Genomic DNA, 20093 nt, shown 5'->3' with positions numbered 1-20093 from the left:
GCGTGTTGTGTTCAGGGACTTAAGCCATGTTTCAGACACTTTTGATTTACACTTTCTATAAATGCTTTTGGTTCCCTCTCTCTTTCTGAAGAATATTACTCTCTTACTTTATTTCCATATAAATTCTTCACCCTCTGATGGTCTATTTTATTTTCTCCTTTCTTTATGTTTCTGTAAAATACTCAATAAAATCAAATAAAGTGAAGGTCTATTACCGTTTCAGATTAAACAAAGAGGAATTCATTTTTGAAGAATGCCACCCTGACATGTGAGATTTATTTTTTTTGTCACTGGATGCCACATTCCCAGAAAAACACATCACAAATCTGGAGAGGTTTGTTTTCATTCCTGTAGTGATTGGACATGTTCAGGCACCACAGCAGGGCTCACCTTGTGCCACAGTCCACAAGACTTATGTGAGAGTTCACAGGGAAGCCCAACCTGCCCCACAGCCTAACAGACTTTTACTGATGTGTTCTGGGTGTGTGTATTTTGGGTGTCAGCTTAGCGTGCTTTGCTGCAGTGCCAGCATAATCACTGAATGTTTGTTTAAATGTTCACAATCAGAGAAGAAGTTCAAATGCTTCCCATCTGATGGCTTGCGATTGAATGTGTGTGTATTTGTTTTGTCATGCACTCATGCTGTGATTCTCTAAACTGTGAATACTGACAGTCACATCTGTGGCTGTCTGGGACCCACATGTACTGCTTAGGGGACAATTTCACCACTCGGACAGACGTATAAACAGGAAGGAGGACCATTGGTCACCCTGTCTTGGCCTTGGGGAATCAAGGACGCATGGGAGACTGTCTGAAAGTTGACTCCTCACACTCTGGGACATTCCAGAGTGCTCTACACTTTCCCATTCTCACTGTGTCAGCTTTAACTATCTTGTCTTATTGCTACTGTATCTTATTGATGTGATATATTGTAAAATCATATGTGACGTTGCCCTCTAGTGGCCGCTTTTACAGACAAGAGAATAATTTTATCCACCAAATAGTCAGATAAATCTTAATGTTCACTCCAACAAATCTACTCTGCAACAAAGTGAATGTTACTAGAATCTCGAAATCAGGAATATCAGGAAGGTTTAGCTGCTACCAATCGGGCCCCCGGCTCCATGCACTTCCTAGTAGGCAACAAACGTTATTTCCCATCCAAGATGGCGCCACGGACGGTCGCCCTGGTACTGCGCTCTCTCGTACTTGTTGCGTTTTTCTCGAAACCCACCATCACAGGACTCAATGACTACAGGCCCGTCGCCCTGACGTCTGTGGTCATGAAGTCCTTCGAGAGACTAGTGTTGAGCCACCTGAAAGACATCACAGGCCCCCTGCTGGACCCCCTGCAGTTTGCCTATCGGGCTAACAGGTCGGTGGAGGATGCAGTCAATATGGGTCTGAACTACATCCTGCATCACCTGGACTCCCCCAGGACCTACGCTAGGATCCTGTTTGTGGACTTCAGCTCTGCGTTCAATACCATCATACCAGACATCCTGCACCAGAAACTCACCCAGCTCACAGTGCCGGCCTCCATCTGTCAGTGGATCACCAACTTCCTGACGGACAGGAGACAGCAGGTGAGGCTGGGGAGCATCAAATCCAGCACCCGGACCATCAGCACTGGCGCCCCACAGGGATGTGTTCTCTCCCCACTGCTCTTCTCCCTCTACACCAATGACTGCACCTCAGGAGACCCCTCGGTGAAACTCCTGAAGTTTGCAGACGACACCACCGTCATCGGTCTCATCCAGGACGGAGACGAGTCTGCTTACAGACAGGAGGTGGAACAGCTGGCCCTCTGGTGTAGTCAGAACCATCTGGAGCTGAACCCGCTCAAGACGGTAGAGATGACAGTGGACTTCAGGAGAAGCCCCCCCCCACTCCCCCCCCTCACCATCCTGAACAGCACTGTGTCTACTGTGGACTCTTTCAGGTTCCTGGGATCCACTATTTCCCGGGACCTGAGGTGGACCTCCCACATAGACACAATCAGAAAAAAGGCCCAGCAGAGGATGTACTTCCTGCGTCAGCTCAGGAAGTTCAACCTGCCCCAGGAGCTGCTGATCATGTTCTACACCTCCATCATCCAGTCTGTTCTGTGTACCTCCATCACTGTCTGGTTTGGCTCTGCAACCAAACTAGACAAACACAGACTGCAGCGGACTATAAGGACTGCAGAGAAAATCATCGGTGTCGACCTGCCCCCCATCCAGGACTTGTACCGGTCCCGGGCCAGGAAACGGGCAGGGAGCATTACCGCTGACCCCTCACACCCTGGACACAAATTCTTCAAACTCCTCCCCTCCGGCAGGCGCTACAGATCACTGTGCGCCAAAACAACCCGCCATAAGAACAGTTTCTTCCCCCAGGCTGTCACTCTGATGAACACTAAACCATAACAGTGTCATACCTGTCAGATAAATACTCTCTGTAAATATACATGTAGATATACAATGCAACAATTCTCAAGCAGAATTCCATATTTCTATTTTTTGTATTATTTAACTTCTATTTTATAATGTAAAACTACCTCTGCAACTCACCACTGCACTTTATCATATTATTTTAGCCTGTACATATTAGTCATGCCTATTTGTTGTTTCTTTGTATTTATAGCTAAGGTTATTGTTATTATATTTTCATTTTATTTTTTATTGTAGTTCTTATTCTTATTCCTATTCTTATGCCTTGTACAAAGAGAGCACAGTTTACCAAAGTCAAATTCCTTGTGTGTTCAAGCATACTTGGCGAATAAAGCTGATTCTGATTCTGATTCTGATTCTGAGTGCGTTGTGAAACGGTCAAGGACAGAGTCAGGCTGAAAACATTTGTTTGTCCTATTGACAGAGTTCATGCGGTCATGAAAACTGGAGGAGTCATGGAATTTTAAAATATCCGTTTCCAGCCCTGAGGAGGTTTTGGAAAGTCATGGAAACTTTCTTTTAAAAAAACCCACCTGTTTAACAGAGTATGCATGGTGGAGGGAAATTTGATCAAGAAGAATATCGGTTACATTTTTTTTTCTCTTTTCAGTCATTGTTCCCTATCAGTGATTCATGTTATTTAAAGCTACAGTTCTCATTGTGCTCCTTGAACAACAAACTATGTCAGCATTACTTAAATAAATGTTTATTTTGTATCAAACCTTGTCATTAATTTGAGTTAGTTCAGTGGTTCATTTTGACATTTGTTATTAAAAATCTTATTTTGTGTTGTTGTTTCCTGCAGGTGCTGGAAATCCCAAATGCAAAGTTGCCATAGTGATGTGCAGGAGCGGCTCTCCAGATGTAAGGAGCAGGTCAGTGCTGAGTGTGACATACATGTATTTGTGCAAGCTTCCTGTCATGCATCAAACTGTTTTAAATGCTGTTTTTGTGATCACAAATTGCACTTTATTTGCAAATTAGTTGCACTTTTAAATGATTGATCGTTTCTACATACTGTCTGTATATACAGTTGTGCTCCTAAGTTTACTTACCCTTGCAGAATTTATGGTTTCTTGGGTAGTTTCTTTTGTCTTTATGATATAAAAAGAGTAAACACAGTTGTTTGATACAAATTGTAAATGAGGTCTTGATCTCAAAGGGTCTCATCTGGTTAAATGAATAAATAAATAAATAAATAAATAAAACTCAGGATATCCATTTTTTAATATAAATTAATTTCTGCTTGATTGTACATCATCTGTGCTAATTTCATCGCCAACATGAACTTAGGTGAGAAACAGGCTTTGCTTCTCAGTAATTACATGCACTTTAACAACTGCACCTGTTCTTTGTGTTTGATCAAATGTTTGTCTGACTAGTCATAGAGAACTGTATCAGTTTAATCCTGTGGCTACAAGGTAACTGGCACTGGTCTGTTTATCCCAGCCGCATCGGTTACAACTACTCCAGAAGTTAATAAAAACAACACTAGAAGCAACCGCACCCATGATATGTAATACACTTTTCTTCTTAGTTTGTCAGCTGTGGGCACACCCAACCCTGTTTGCAAAAAAAAAAGGAGGCAGATAAATAAATCTGCAGATTCTCCTCATCAGTGTGAAAAAACATCTTCACAGTGATTGTGGAATAAAAGATTTTAAACAAAAAGAAAAAATGACATTCTTGTTTCTCAGGCACGGCCAACACAGTATGATCCTCGTCCCCATGGAGACAGCAGGTGTGAAGCTCGTCAGGCCGCTCACTGTGTTTGGACAGGATGGTAGGAAGACTGTCGTCTCACACTTTCATTTCACTTTTCCAGCCTTTCTGACCAGTTCAAACAATGTTCCCACCTTTGTTTCTTTGTGCACAGATGCCATCCACGGTGGACACTTTGAGGTGCACTTTGAAAACGTACGTGTCCCCTCTGCCAACATTATCCTAGGTAAGAGACTTTACTGCGTGTTTTTACTCATTCCGTGTTACTTCCTCATTTGGAGCTACAGCTATAAAGCCATAAAATATATTGTCTTATCATTTCGTTATCGTGTTGGGACATAAAATAATTCAGATTTCCAGGCTAGTAGGTCAGAGATACAACTACCCTCTTCCTTTTGTGTCCCTGTGTGTTTCCAGGAGAGGGCCGGGGGTTTGAGATCGCCCAGGGTCGTCTTGGACCGGGTCGCCTGCACCACTGCATGAGAGCTGTTGGTGCAGCAGAACTCGCGCTAGAGTTGCTCTGCCAGAGGGCTGCATCCAGGAGCACATTCGGAAAGAAGCTGTACCAACATGTAAGTGGACGCTGAACAAAGGTTGCTCTTAGTTTTTAATTACCAGCCTGTCACTTCAGCTTGAAGAGAAGTCTGTCCTGCTGTCGACACCTGGTGGAGAGACTTTTAAATACAGCTTGACTCAGTTTGCTCTCTGTCCTGTGTTTTTGTGCAGGAAGTAGTCGCTCACTGGATCGCAGAGTGTCGTCTCATGATAGAACAGACCCGGTTGCTGACTCTACAGGCTGCTCGTGCTCTGGATACAGTTGGCAGCCGTGCTGCTCGCAAACAGGTGACACTGTCCAGAGTGTTTTGGGGACAGAAACAGCTGGGTTCAAAATTTACATTGATCGAACAAATATATAGACTAGCTATTAATCTGTGCTAGGGATGCAAATTTCAAGTATTTTCCGTGATCGGTCTTTAGAAGTGTTAACGATCAATTATCGATTAAGCATAAAAAAAAGTAAAAAAATTTCTTGTCAAAAACAATGCCAAATACGTTTTTTTCCCCCTGAATCAAATTTTCCTTCACGACAAATGATAGTATTAAATAGCTACAGATCGTATTGAGGCGTATAAAATGTTAAACACGCTGAATATCAACATGTGGAGCAGGCTCATGATCTCCGCTGACACACAGTCATGATAGTGAAGGCTCAGACTTCAACATGTGGATTCACTGCAACAAGAGAACAGAGCAGAATCATGTTTTAGACTCTCAGTGTCCAGTTTTCTGTCTACTCGTTCTTATTGAGAAAAATAAACATGTGTATGTGGTCAGGTGTCAGCCAGGGGCGCAACGGGTCATAATCAGAGGTGCATCTCGCTCAGCTGGAAGTGAAGCTTCCAGGGGAGTATCTGCCCCCTGGTGGCTGGCTGCAGTATAGGTCAAAAAACCTGTCTGGGGGAGCAGTCAAACTTTAAAAAATAAGTACACGTTGAATGTTTCTCACATTCATTTTCTGTGGTGATATGTAGTTAGTATTTGACTGTTTTGTGTCCAAGGCCTCTTTTTTCTGAAAAGTTTATTTTTCGTTAGTTATTAGAGTTTAAAAAAGCGGGGTTTTACTTCCAGGTTTCCTTTGATTCACAGTCGCTGTAGAGGGAAACTTCAAACGACACGCAGCGTCTTGTGTCGCTACGCTGTAGGGCGAAGCTTATTACAGTGGCTTTGCAGGCTCTGGCTGCACAATGGCTGCGCCCAGGAGCAGGATTTTTTGGCTTCAGAACTGTACGAGAAGAGGCGGAGCAACGCTGTCCATTTTTATTTATAGTCTATGGTCATAATCAGTCCGTGGGCGGAGAAAAAAAGCGCTCTTGGAGACCTGTCACTCAGCTGCAGCCCCCAGCTGAACATCTCCGCTGTGAGCAACACCTTCAGTCAACTGATTCACATCCAAACATGCTTTAAACTTAAAACACCTCACTGATAGGAACGAAATGTTAGACCACATGATGTTTGTTCAACGTGATATAAAATCGAAACAAAAAAATGTGTTTGAGTAAGTTCTTGACAATCCATTAAGCCATAGTTGATTAACTGTTGACATCCCTAATCTGTACTGTTACTGTTTTTGCAGTAGGTGCAAAAGACTAGTGCAACACTGTTCTTGTCTTATGAAAAAGTGACTTTTGAATTTCATATTTTAAAAGCAGTTTCAGGTCCATTAACAAATGGAAGTTTACAAGTCTAAATTGAGAATACGGAATCAAATCATATGATGTTTAATGTGATTGCTACCTAACTTCATCATACTTTATCCCGTCTCTTTAATCTTTGTGGTGTGTCCTCAGATTGCCATGATCAAGGTGGCAGCAGCCAGGATGGCCTGTAAGGTGGTGGACATTGCTATACAAGTATATGGAGGTGCAGGTGTGTCAGGAGATGTCCCACTTGCCCAGTTGTAAGTTTCCTTTATTCAACCCACACAGAAATGAGATATAGCATTAAATTATTCTGAACACAAACAAAACTAAAGAGATGATATTTGACCCCAGGGCAGTCAGATCACATGACTCTGTTTTAAGTAGTGATGGTCTTATTGAGCAGGTAGATTCTTTTAAGTATTTGGGTATTCAGATGGATAACTTGTTAAAGTGGAATGTTCATGTTGATTTCTTGTGAGCCAAATTGGCTCAAAGACTGCATTTTCTTTGTAGACTCAGATTGTTTGGTGTAAGTACGAGTGTGATGTTGACCTTCTATAACGCTGTCATGGGAAGTCTGATCAGATATGGGATGGCAGCCTGGTTTGGCCCTCCATCTGTTAAATGTAAATCTAAGATCGAAAAACTTTTAAATGTGCCATGAAAGTGATTTATAAGAAAAATGACCTGTCCTTTCAAACTATCTTTGGAAAAACTGTTGTCAATCAGGCACAAAAAATCTTGAAGGACTCTTCACATGTCCTTTATTAAGAATACGAAATATTGCCCTCTGGAAGACGGTTCAGAGCGAGCAGATATAAAAGTAATCGCTTCAAGCTCTCCTTCCTCCCTACTTCCATCACTCTACTTAACAATCTGCACCAACATAACGCTCTTGTATTAGTAGTGAGGATTCACTTACTCTGCAGTAATGCTCATATGATATTGCTTTTTTTTACTGCCACATTGGTATCTTATTGTTATTGTATGTTGAATGAATGTATTGTTTTTGAGCAGCACTGCACTTATGTCCATGACAAATTCCCCCCCCGGGGACAATAAAGTTTATCTTATCTTAAATTAATGTTCTACCTGATGCTAATAACTGCTGAATTTCTCTTAGGTACTCTTATGTGAGGACTCTACGGATTGCTGATGGACCGGATGAAGTGCATCTTTCTTCAATTGCTGGTTTAGAACTGAGGGACCAGCTGAAAAAAGCACAGGCCAAACTGTAGTGATGTAAAACAAGTCGCCACGAAATTTGCCTTAAGAAAATCTCTTGCAGTTGTCGTGCCTTATCTACTACAAAATCATGTTTCCTTAAAATCTTGCATATCTAACTGCCAAAATCCCCACAGTGTAAATGATTGAACATACTTGTAAATATTGTAATGCAGCTCACTTTGTATAAAAGATTCCATTAAAAGGTTGTGATTTTTCATCATTTAATTTAAAAATGACACTTTCATTTTTATTAGGAATTCCTTTTTAATGTGAACTACAAAAACAGAAAATGACAGCATGAATATGACTTAAGTCATCACACTCAGAACGGGTGTGGTCTACCACATGGATGAATTCCATTGTGAGGTGACGGGGAATCAGGACACACAAGCACATTATTATTTTTTTGTACAATATAAAACAGCAACGGCCCCATCCATTTGATACACCAGATGGAAACCCATGCAGGACCCTTCACTCATCATTGTCTTTACATCAACATGAGGGCAGAGATCTTCAGCTGCCTGATCAGTCAATCATTTTTACAACACGGCGCAGAGAGAGGGAGACCGGGAGGGGAGGGAGAGAAGGCTGGTTTGGAGGTTGAAGAAAAAGACGTGTCAGTGTTTACTCTTCTTTGATTTTTTGTGAGACCGGTGAGGAGACCTTGATTTAGAGCGAGACTTCTTCGTTGATTTCTTGGGCGTCTTGGAGCGTGACCTCCTGGATCTTTTGGGTGTGCGAGGTGAGGGAGATCTGGTGGAGAGAAAAACATTAATTCATTGCAGATGCATTCTTAACCCGAGTGTCTGTAAAGCTGCAGGAGGACTCACTGGGCGGATCGTCTTACCTCTTTGATGACTTCTTGTTGCTGGATCTCGGGGAGTCTTTATGTGTAGCGCGTGAGGATGTGTCTTTAGAGTATGAGCGGTCGGAGCGTTCTGATCTTTCCGAGCGCTCTGAACGGGGTGACGACGACCGGCCTCGTCTGCTGCTACTCCGAGTGGGGCTGGGTGACCCACTGTGACGCCGCTTCCTATCAATTAAAGAGAGGCAGTGGTTTTAAGATTGGGAAAGTAAACAAACCCAGAGTATAAATAAACCTCTGAAAACATGTGTGATAAGTGGACTGCAAATAGGTGATCTCACCTGTCTTTCCTGGTTGGCGTGTCCTCCTCTTTCTCCTTCTTCAAGTCTTTCAACCGTGCCTCAGCTTTCTCCTTCTCTTTCTTCTCTCTCTCTTTCTCCCGCTCAAGTTTCTCCTTTTCTTTTTCCTACAGTCAAAGGAACACAGTCAGTGATCCCATTTCTACACATCTGTATTCAGCGTCACCTGATCTGGAGAGAGCAGCTCACTACCTTTTGTAGCAGTTTGTCCCTGTAGTGCTCCACCTGCTCCTGAAAGCTCTGACCAGGCTTTTTGGGCCTCTTTCCAGACTCCAGCTCATCCTGGAACTTCATGACTTTAACCTGGAACAACATATAGATAAGTTTTTAAATTATGCATTTGAACTGCTCACAGAACACCTGAAATTAAAGTATATATGCTGTGGTTAAGCACCTCTATCTCCCTGAGCTTGGTGCGTTTCTCCTCGTTCATTTCAGACAGCTTGGCCTTGAAATCAGGGTCGTCTCTGACGGGGTTGGAGTAGCTTTGATTTTCATCTGAGCGAGGGCTCCGGTCGTCGTAATCGCTGTCCTCGTCATCCCTGCAGAGTGGAACCCATTATTAACAATGTAAAGGCTGCATTGAAGTATTTGAAGAACAGCACTAAATAGGGGTGGGAATCGAAAACCGGGTCCGACTTAGAACTGATTCCAATTGATCAATTCCATCGGAATTGTACACCTCAAATGTTATCAATTATTCTTAACAATTCATTTCCCAGCACAACGTCACGTCATGGTCCGTTGCATTACATCACACACTGCAACGCAGAACTCCTTCAACCACGAGGAAACATCAAAGTATTTTCCTCCAGGCTCCAGGGGTCATGTCCAGACTCACACGGCCAAAAATGAGGCACCGAGAGCGGGTAAAATACCTCTGTGATGACCCCTGGAGGAAAAGAGTTTTTTCTCTCCAAATTCAAAGTCTTTTCATCCAGACTCCAGGGCCCGCGTCCGGACTCACGCGGCCGAGAATGAGGTCAACCTATTGTTCAGTCTGTTCAAGTTGAATATGTTCATTTTGAGTCTTGTGCAGACATAATTTTGGAAAAAAATAAAATGGTTCCTTTTGGTGCGGAAGACTGTAGAACTACTTTTTTCCCCTCAAAAAAATACCCAGGAATCGTTAGGTGAATTGATAAGGAATTGGATTGGTAAGCAGAATCGAGAATGGCATTGACATTGATCAAATCTTATCAATTCCCACCCCAAGTACTAAACAAATTTAAAAATGTCTCAAATCAAACTCACTTTTTGGCCTCTTCCGGCTGCTCGAACATCTCCCATTTCGATGTAGTCACAGCTAAGGTTTAAACATAAAAAAGGTAAGTGAATTCAATTGAACAGGTAAGAGGGACTATTTTTGTTATTAGAAGAAAGCTTGTAATGTGGGCAACTTGCAGGAGTAGTTTGGCGCCTGACCTTGAGATTCCAACTCGGCCTCATCCACTGCTTCCCATTTGGAGGGAGCAACCTTAAAGGTCGACTCCTTTGACTGATCCACTGGGGGGGAAAAAGATGGAAATGAGAAAGTTAGGCAAAAACCTGACAACACAGGGACTGATATCATCATTAGGGGTGTCATAATACACTGAAGTCACAGTATTACACACATATGAATAGTTACACGTAGATAGTGCCTTTGATTAAATCTTCACCTACCAATTTGAACCATCCCTGATGTGAACTGATACTCAACTGTCTTCTAGCTACCTTTAATCTCTAATCAGCATTAAAACACTTGATACAACAATCCTTTGTCCGCTTGCATCACTCACAAGGGATTCCATCAATGTCTTCTTCCAAAGCCTTAATAGGAACGCCGTCTAGGTCATCCAGAGGGGCTCCATCAATGGGAGCTCCATCAATGTGCCCTGCATCGATTGGCATCCCATCCACATCCTCCAGTGGGGTGCCATCCATGTACTCCCCTATTGGAGCTCCGTCTATGTCCTCTACTAGTTCAGGCTGGGGGGGAGACAGGACATGAAAACTCATGTGAGACTGAACTGAAGGGAGAGGTTTTTGAAAAACTAAGTTATTGTGAAGGATGATTATTTTTTTTACCTCCACAATGACAACAACAGGCTCCTTCTCTGCAGCCAGATTCACTAGACCCAGGAAGATGTTCTGCAGCTTGATGAGGAAGGGGTCTGGGTACACGGCCCAGTCCTCCCAGGCACGGAAACATGACATGACACGTTGCTGCCGAAGAAGAAGAACAAAGACGAGGATGGTCAAATGATATACTTTTGATGACATGCTGATAGTGTTGATTATTATTAAGGATTCTTATGTTTACTATGAAGGGTTTGGCTGTTTGGTACCTTGAAGTTTTCACTTTGAAGGTGGCCCTGTATCGACTTATACGTGTTGTTGAGGTCGGCGAAAATCTGGCAGAGCTTTGCCTCAAAACTGTTTAAGAAGAAAACAAAGTATTGATTTGAGAACAACATTCATAAACTGATGCTGCTGTGTGAAACGATCTCAAACAACATAAAAATACTCACTATTTTCTGTAGTAAGACGCGTTGGAGACTTTGGCTGAAGAGTTGTACAGCACATCAGAAACTAGATATAACCGTGCGATCTGAAATGTAAAAGAAGACATGAATTAGTTCTAAATGTCCTGCCAGCATGTCTTAAGTGACAGGAATTCATGGCTTGTTTCAGGGGTCATCCTGCCTTCTTAGGGAGAGGGGTCTTGAGGATAGAGAGAGACTCTGTGACACACTCCACAATCTCTTCAGCTGCTTCCGCGTGGCTCAAACAAAACAACATGGCTTCTGCTATGTCTCCTCTCCTTGGAGTTAAACCACGCAGCATCTCCTCCAGTTTGTCCCGCTCTCTGTAGAGACAACAGGCATCCGTTAAACAGCTGATGATTCACACACAAGTTAGAGTTTTTGGCTGAAAGCAGGAAAATGTCTTACTCTTCTTTTAAGCAGCCTTTCTTGCTGCCCTCCTCCTCGTCCTCCTCTTCTTCACCGTCATCATAAGGACCATGGAGGTACGGATTAAGAGGAGGTGGGCGCCACAGAGAGCCATTTTTGAACATCCTAAAGTCGTCTGTTCGCCACTTGGCTGGTGCTTCACCCTGAGGGATGAGTCATTGACGGTGAGTAAAGGAATGTGTTCTTCTGCTCACATTCTGCACAATTTAAAAAAAATAAGAGCTCGAACCTGTAGTATGGAGTAGAGCTTCCACCGGTAGTATACATGTGCCGGACTCTGGTTCTCAAATAGAAACCTGGAACGTCACAAAAACATTAACATACACAAATAACTGCAAAACCTGCTAAAAGGGTTAGAGACCCTAAAAGATTAGGGATGCACCGAAAATGGGCCGAAAATGGCCCAAAAGTGCATTTTCGATTTTCGGCCGAAACAGAATGTTGTGATGACACAAGCAAAAAAAACGCGTCTGGATTGCTTTGTACAAAAGCGATTCCTGCAGCGCAGATCACGAGTTCCCTGTGACATTCACTTCACACCAGTGGGTCTTAATAGAGAAAAATTCCCTCTCTGCTTGCCCCCTTTGAGCAGCTAACTAAAGAGATCAGCTCCTCTGATGCATCTGTAGCAGACGTTATTCCTTTAATTGCAGCACTGAAGCGTCTTCTAAGCAGAGAGGTTGAGACAGACCACGGAGTGAAAACAATGAAAAGTACACTCTTAGGGTCTGTCAGCACACGTTTCACTGAGATCTATTCGGATCCTCTACACTTCATCGTGACTGTACTTGATCCGTGTTATAAAGATCGTTACTTGGATGTGGGAATAAGGCAGCGCACACGAGAAATGATCCAGGCTGCGATGGATGTGGACAACCCTCTTGGAGACGGAGAGGCGCACAGCGCAGGAGAAGGAGAACAGAGTGGCCTAGGGGCAGGGGCGTGTCCAGAGCTTTTTGACCTGGGTGGCCCAACTGAGACTCTCACATAGGCAGGGGTGGCCAGTGCATTTACAAATAAATAACATTTACCCTTTCTGTCTTCACAACCTACTTTCATTAAAGCATTAAACAGTTGTTATAACCTTTCTTGACTTTCTTTGAGACTCTAAGTGCTGACGAAATTGATCTTAGTGTGTAATGTGTAGATGTATGTGTATGTGTATATTGTGTAGGTATGTATGTGTATATACAGTATATGTAGGAGTGTTTATGTTTTATTATTATTATTTTTACATGTATGTATGTTTTGTCTTTTGATTTTTGGCAAGTATGTTCTGGTACTGGTAATGAGACGTGGGGGGGAAGGGGAGAAAAACGAAAAAAGTTTGTACGATGAAAATGACTGTTTACTTTTCTTGTAATATATTAATAAAAAAACCTTGATCAAAAAAAAAAAAAACAGTTGTTATATTCCCTTTGACTTAAAAAAAAAACATGACAAAGTGGCATACATCTTCTAAGCTTAATTCTTTAAGGACTTACAAAAGATGTTTTTTCACAGTCACATTTGTGGATAGAGAGCCTAGAAAATGCCTGTGCAACACTAACAGAACATGCATGGCTTCATCTCAAATCCAAGGAGCAAAATGTTGCAACTGTCCCCAGTCTCCCTGCTAATAATTGGCATAATTTATTTAGGTTTTCAGTTTTCTGCCTTGGTTTCCTCATTTTCGGTTTCTGCCAAGAATTTTCATTTCGGTGCATCCCTAGTAAAGATGTAGGATTTTTTGAAGTGCAACTGAACTGACCTGTACATGGGATTGTTGATTTCTCTGTTCATGATCATGGCTTCAAACATTGGGCCTTCACGCACCACAAACTCGATCATTCGGTGGATGAGAGAGAGCAAATTCCTACAAGAAAAACACAGTTAAAGCAAACGGATTCAGACTGGCCGGACCTTTGGCCACTAACAAAAGTCTGTTAGTTTGATTTATGCTTGGTGGTTAGAAACTCAACACAGTTGTCTCCTGATGGGACATAATGCACGCTTCATAGATCAACTCAGTCAGGCCCTGCTGTGGTGATCATATGAATGTGAACGAGTTCCCTGTGAATTGGTGATAAGCCCAGTTTTGATCATCTCTGGTTGAGTCATTACAGGATTGGATGTTCCATCTTTACGGGGAGACAACTGACAGAGCATCATGTGACCAAGCAGAAGTCAAACATAACTGTGACTAAGCCTCTAAGCCAATGTTACACATCAATGCTGGCAAAAATCAAAACTTAAAATGACAACTGATGATGTTTCATTCAAACATACTTATTCATAAAGAACTGATTCTTAAAAAGCTAACATTTAAAGTAAAGATAGATGTTTTAATTGTGCATCAATTCATTCAATTACATGCCTGTCTTTAAAAATCTACAGGTTTGCATTACATAGCACCGTCTGGACCCTTTCTTTGGAATAATCCTACGTTCAAATTTCACAAAAGTGAAGCTGCTGAAGTTGGGAAAGTGAGAGCAAGACACTGGAAAGACACTTTATTGACTGTAAAGTCTATCAGTACAGTGTCTTTTAATTCCCACTCATGTCCTGGCCAATGTGAAGTGAGGAAGAACCAAAGCAGTATAGGATTGTTGGCCTAAGTATAATCTAAACATGTTAAATCTACTGGTGGAATCGGGAATGACTGAATACAGTGCAAATGGGATCACTAAGGTTCTTTCTGTGACAAATTGTTCTGTGGGTAAACATGGTGCAGGCTGCATACAATTCGCCTCAAGTGGCCAACAAGACAAAGGATGTCTTTCATTTGACAACACAGATAACATTTACTTGTATTGGAGCCGATCGTACCAATGACGGGGTAAAATTCTGTATACTTTCCCAATCCATCCCATGAGGCTTTTCAGGTCCCTCGCTGCTGCAGACAGTTCAACTTGTGCTGCTCACCAAGGCCAATGTCAAAGGTCATATATGTGCTACTGCTGGCAGGTTTGGATTGGTTGGCAAGGGGCCAGATTTACTGAGCGCCCGAGAGAGTGACAGAGGCCAAGGGGGAAGACAGTCTGAGTGAGCAATGGTCAGAGAGCGAAATCTGACGACTACAGATCTAGAATTAGCAGACATGTATGTATCAAAGTAACATGTAGGTATAAAGAAGCCCGTTAAATGTTGATGTATGGGGCTGTGATGGACTGAATAATGAGGTGTGGCTCTACAGCACATGTAATAAGCGCTCTAATGATGTGTTTGTTATGTGTTTAAAAGAAATATGAAGTGATGGTGGATTGTGAAAGAGCAAAGAACAAAACAGAAGTCAGTATTCTATCTACTAATGTGATGAAACTGTACAAGTGTCTCAACCATTGCTCAGCCATACTGACCAGCCCCCTGTAGCATGCAGTGATCAACAGATCAATCTTTTAGCTTCATTATGGGATGTTTAGTTTCTAAGTTTGTACACCAATTTTTAAAAAAGAAAAACATGTACCTTTCTGTTGGGATAACCACTTTGACTATGGCTTGCGACAGAGTCTGTATATGAAGTCACATCAGATAATAAACATAGAATGTGAGTATTGTTAAAAGGCAACAGGTGAAAAATATAAAAAATGCATTTCAAAGTGCAAATAGACAACAACTTTCCTTTACTGCTGTCAGTTTTACTACAAGGCCAAACACCCCTGGCACTGTAATCACTACCCATAAACACGTCTGAGCATCTCCCACACACTAACAGTTCATTCAACAGTACACCCACACTTATATACAGTTCAAAGCTGCTTAAATCAACAAGGTAACACTAACACGCACAGTAACTTCTGTAAAATCTGCTCTGCTCTTTACATTCTAACATCTTATCAGCTGATTTATCAAAACACTGCAATAACCCATGACTACATCCTAAGATGACATGCTGAGTTACCTTCTCAAACTCCTCCTTGTTTTTAGGCGGAGGAAGCAGGGGAGCATTGGGGTTCTTTAGCCTCTCCCTGGGCTGTGCGTTGAAAGGTAGACCGGAGGGAGGCGGTGGGAGTGTGTGCTCCATCATGGAAGGAGGGATGTAGATGGGGTGAGGCGGAATGGGGACACCTTTGCCCCATCCTAATTTCATCTCAAAGTTCATTATCATCTTTCCTGCAATGGAAGCAAAAATGAGTCACATGAAAAGGGATGTGGAAAGAAAGCACAGCGGATTAACCCTTAAAGACCCAGATCATTTTTGGGGGTGCCAGACTCTCCTATATCTATTTTGTTTTTCTAATCTATTGAAGCACTCAGCATCAAGTGCCGTACGTCATTTTATTCAGGAGAACCTTCTCTTTCACTGTGCTGCATTTAAAGTACCAGTTTTACACACTGTTCTATCTTTAATTAAGCTGTAACCGAGTTATTTTTAAGTGCATAAGTGAGTCTTATCTGGCATTGTGTATCCACTATTATTGTTTCTTTTACACAATTACTGGGAAATTTAAGTTGTCAGAGAAGTGTGGACACCATAATGGATGAACAAAATCTGATCCATGGTCTATGACCTTAACTTCTTTGGATTCTTATTCCAGGATGTTGTTTTTTTTCTGGACTCAAAACAAACAAAACTGGAAAAACTTTTGTTTTAACTTTTACTAATGTTGCTATGCTGTTGTATCTATCTGTCCATTACTAATAAAGATACATTTTTTTAAATGTACCAGTTTTACATTAGTTTTGTCTGATAATGGATGAAAACACTGAAGTTTTTAAGAAAACATCTGGGAATTTAGGTCTTTTTTCACTGTGAACTCAGACAAAACATCAGGAAGTTTTGTTGTTTCATTAAAAAGTTTTACTTAGGTGTTTTAGATTTCCAAATTAATTTGGGTCACTATCAATCCTTCACTAAGCAAGTGACAGCCATTTATTATAATATTTAAGGCGTTTTTTAGTGGAAAAGGCAGGTCTATTTAAGAACAAGGGCTATTTGTGGCCGCCGGCCGTCTAGGTCTTTGAAGGTTATAATGAAATAAGTATGATTAAAGCTTTGTACCATTCAGGTTCTTTAGTGCTCGCTCAGCATCCCTCCTATTCATGAAAGCCACAAAGCCACAGTTCCTCTCCCGAGCCCTCTCCTCATCCGTCCTTGGCCACATGATCTTCACGCTGGCCAGCGGTCCATAGCGGCCAAACTCTTGACACAGCATCTCCTCATTCATCTATAAAATATCCAATACATACATGGAAAATTAGTTCATTAAGTCAGGGGTGAATGTCTGTCAATCATAACCTTTTAAAATGAAGGCCGCAAGTAGCACTAATCTGAATATACCTGATATAAATAAAGCTTTAGCCTAAGAGACTCAAGTAAACCATCCTGTTTCCCTTTCATACATGTTGGGAAACAAAGTCACCTGTGGGTTGATGTTTCCGAGATACAAGTTAGTAGTGGATGGATCTCCAACGTCATGGGAACCCGGTGCACAGTCGTCCAAAACTGCAGAGACAGAAAAGAGAGAATAATTTTCTTCTGCTGTCTGAAAGGACAACCTACTTTCTTAGCAAGATGAAGATAAATCACAGCCACTTTATTAAGTCAAAATTACCACTGGACGGACGGTTTCTTCTTGAAGAACCATCCGCTAAAAGAAGCAGAAAAGCAGTATAAATTTTGTTTCAGGGATAAAGTGGACAAAGGGGTGAGGGAGTGGGGTACGGCGTGCAGGAGGAGGCCATTTCTGACCGTGTTAGTGAACAGAACGCAGTCATGAAGCTTAGCACTTACATGAACGTCTTCCATCGCTGCCTGAGAGAGGTTCAAAACGGCTAACGCGTCCTTTCATCTTGTGCCTTTCGTCCCTTTCCTCCTGTATTCTGCAGGAAACATCAGTATTTCAAGACTATGCTGTAACACACCATAACACATAGGAGCAACTAAATGACACAACATGAAACTATCAGAGTCCAAGCTTACTGTTTAAGCTCTTCTTTAAAAAGCTCCAAGTTGCTCTTCTTCTTTTCCTTTTCACTAGTTTTCTTCACAGACTGAAACACAGATGTGGAAACTCGTCAACACAGTAAACACATGACATACTGTACTTTATGAGTGACAGGAGAAGCTACTGTTTCATTGTGGTGGTGCTTACATGTCTTTTGTCTAATGCTAAAAACTGAGGCGGGGTTTCCAAAGGCAAGATGCTTTTTGGTTGGTTATCAAAGCGGGACTTGGGCTTGTACAACTTTCCTTTCTTCTCATCAGCTGCTGCCTCCTCTGGAAGGAGAAAGAGGATGTTTAGACTTGACCCATACATGTAAAATCAGTTTCTCACAGACATGGAGTTGTGATGCTGTCAACTCTGCGTATGATACTTTGTAATAGGTGAATGTGAATAATTAATGAGCTCTACCTTTTGTTGCATTTGCAATGCCGCCACGGACAAAAGCCTTCACTTTGCCCTCTCCTCCTTCAAAAGCAGCAAGAAACTCCTCGTAGATCTCTGCTGCTGCCCGCTCATCCTCCTGCACAGAGAAACCAGTGTCAGTGTCAATAAAGGAGTCCATCACATGCAGAGACATCTTTACACAAATAAACACGGGCAATGATTTCAAAAGTAAATCCGATATTAACCTTTTTCTTGATTTCATCTTGTTCCTTCTTGCTTAGGGTCCTCTTTGCCACAGCCATTTTGCCAATGCTGAATGACTTCAGTTTGCTCTCAAGCAGCGCCTGTGCATGTAAACAAAACAGATGGGTTTCAACAGGTTTTACAAATTATGTACTGTACGTTCAGTGGTGGACAGTAATAGAGTAAATTTACTTGAGTACTGTACTTAAGTACATTTTTTGAGTATCTGTACTTTACTTGAGTTTTATTTTTTGGGGATACTTATTACTTTTACTCCACTACATTCAGAAGAGAGTTATTGTACTATTCACTCCACTACATTTCTATCAATGCTCTAGTTACTCACTACTTTTGCTTTGAAGTCAGTTCATGAATTTCCTTCTCTTTTCTGAAATCTGATCCTTGAGACTGTAAAATGTGTTTGTGTTGTTCTGTTTGTCTCAGTGGTTTGGTCATACCTGTATATCGTGCGTCTCCATGGTTGAACGTGGAGCAAACACAGAGCAAATTTCACTCAGATCAGGCAGTTCATTTAGAGGTGGTAATGATGGCTATAATTCTCCACCTGAGCACCCATGACCATATCTTCAGCCCGTGTTAGAGGTTTTTGAAATGAATAATGATACGTATCGTTTGAAATGTTCTCCCTGTTTCCCACTCTGCTCAAACATACAAAAATTCACTGTCCAACCTGAGAAAGCGTGTTGAGGGACATAACATTTGTTTCATTCCAGATGAACATTTCAAACTAAGTTGTTTGTGCTTGGAGTATCTTAGTTTCTGTTTTTATTCCATGGTAGAGTTTTTAGAGATTTCAAGTAATGGTTTCTAGATAAACATGATGTAACTAAATCAACTCCTATGTATTCTTGACTGCACTCATGCTTTGTGAATATACAACGTTTTGGGTTTTTTTTTAAGAAGTTCTTTGAATACTTAAATATTTTTAAAAGCAAGTACTTCAATACTTTAACTCAAGTAATAATCTGACTGAGCAACTTTCACTTGTATTGTAGTAATATTTGACCTGGAGTATCTTTACTTTGACTTAAGTAATGAAGCTGTGTACTTTGTCCACCACTGGTTATGTTTCAGAGCTCCTGTTACCAAACAGTTGTTGACAGCAGCTTGGGTTCGTTAATGTTCAGACACAACGTCACTCATGCGACACTGCTCTGTATGTTGGGTACCCTCATAGTTTGAGATCACCGCCCTGGTCATTGATGGTCATTATTCAGTTGCATGTTACGTTAATTCACTTCTTATTTGCAGTCGGACATTGAGAACTAGCAAACATTGAGCAAAATTAGCCAGAGGCCTCCCCGAGCTAGAACCCGCTGCAGCGCCACCAACTGAATGCATGAAGTTACCATCAGGCCCGAATCCCCACACCATAAATACACTCTTTACATTCAATCAAACATCAAATACACGTCTCATTGGTGACTATAACGCTTTGTATCCCATGTTAAGCTCCACATAACATCACGTTATGGGTCCACCGACTAGCCTAGCTAAATGAGCTAATGTGCTCGAAGGTTAGCTCTAGCGCGTTGGTAGTTAGCTAACACCGTTGCGCACATTCGTTACTTTCGCAAGCTAGAAATATGCAACCAGTCAAGGCTTTTCAGAAGTAGAGTAATCTAAATGGTTTTCATTGCAGCGGATGAGACAAAGCAAATGGAAATACAAAGTGTAAATTCACCTTAGCGCTAGCTTTCTGAGAGCCACCAGGCGCTCGGTCCGCCATCTTTGTGTGGAGCTAATATACAATCGATCATCGATTAGAAGATGGGATAGCGGTAAATGTGAACTCCAGGCTGGTTAATCGAT

The 20093-nt window shown here is 41.8% G+C and overlaps 2 protein-coding genes across 5 annotated transcripts in view; one reads left to right on the top strand and one right to left on the bottom strand.

The window, feature by feature from the left end:
* The window catches only part of acad11 (acyl-CoA dehydrogenase family, member 11), a 25624-nt gene extending 17822 nt beyond the window's left edge, over positions 1–7802 (top strand). Inside the window, exons 14-20 of the mRNA XM_034706113.1 lie at positions 3238–3307; positions 4130–4215; positions 4309–4380; positions 4572–4726; positions 4881–4997; positions 6503–6612; positions 7479–7802. Of these exons, the coding sequence (XP_034562004.1) occupies positions 3238–3307; positions 4130–4215; positions 4309–4380; positions 4572–4726; positions 4881–4997; positions 6503–6612; positions 7479–7593 (725 nt within the window). The 3' untranslated portion in view covers positions 7594–7802. The remainder of the gene's footprint in view (positions 1–3237; positions 3308–4129; positions 4216–4308; positions 4381–4571; positions 4727–4880; positions 4998–6502; positions 6613–7478) is intronic.
* Positions 7803–20093, bottom strand: u2surp (U2 snRNP-associated SURP domain containing). Of its 4 annotated transcripts, none has more exons than XM_034706110.1 (26): positions 19966–20093; positions 18263–18361; positions 18042–18153; positions 17781–17905; positions 17609–17679; positions 17420–17508; positions 17241–17276; positions 17049–17131; positions 16688–16853; positions 15587–15798; positions 15152–15195; positions 13457–13561; positions 11936–12002; positions 11686–11849; positions 11438–11600; positions 11263–11342; positions 11080–11167; positions 10820–10957; positions 10531–10720; positions 10175–10255; positions 10004–10055; positions 9144–9291; positions 8942–9052; positions 8732–8856; positions 8433–8618; positions 7803–8338 (listed from the first exon to the last, which is right to left on the bottom strand). In XM_034706110.1, the coding sequence occupies exons 1-26, from the start codon at positions 20008–20010 to the stop codon at positions 8203–8205; spliced, it is 2916 nt and encodes a 971-aa protein (XP_034562001.1). In that variant the 5' UTR covers positions 20011–20093; the 3' UTR covers positions 7803–8202. The 4 variants fall into 4 exon arrangements, with proteins under 4 accessions (XP_034562001.1, XP_034562003.1, XP_034562000.1 ...); XM_034706109.1 differs by having other exon boundaries at positions 7827–8338; positions 10154–10255; XM_034706112.1 differs by lacking the exon at positions 17241–17276.

Source organism: Notolabrus celidotus, chromosome 17, assembly GCF_009762535.1.
Source record: "Notolabrus celidotus isolate fNotCel1 chromosome 17, fNotCel1.pri, whole genome shotgun sequence".
Taxonomy (NCBI): Eukaryota; Metazoa; Chordata; class Actinopteri; order Labriformes; family Labridae; genus Notolabrus; species Notolabrus celidotus.
This window is presented reverse-complemented; position numbering and strand designations above follow the sequence as displayed.

What these genes read in the sequence shown, in the direction of transcription:
- u2surp (XM_034706109.1), bottom strand. Translation starts at nt 20,010, where the DNA reads ATGGCGGACCGAGCGCCTGGTGGCTCTCAGAAAGCTAGCGCTAAG. An exon ending in CTCAGAAAGCTAGCGCTAAG is followed by an intron (nt 18,362 to 19,965) that starts GTGAATTTACAC and finishes TTACATGCACAG; the next exon opens with GCGCTGCTTGAGAGCAAACT. An exon ending in TTCAAAGTGAAAACTTCAAG is followed by an intron (nt 10,958 to 11,079) that starts GTACCAAACAGC and finishes CTTCTTCGGCAG; the next exon opens with CAACGTGTCATGTCATGTTT.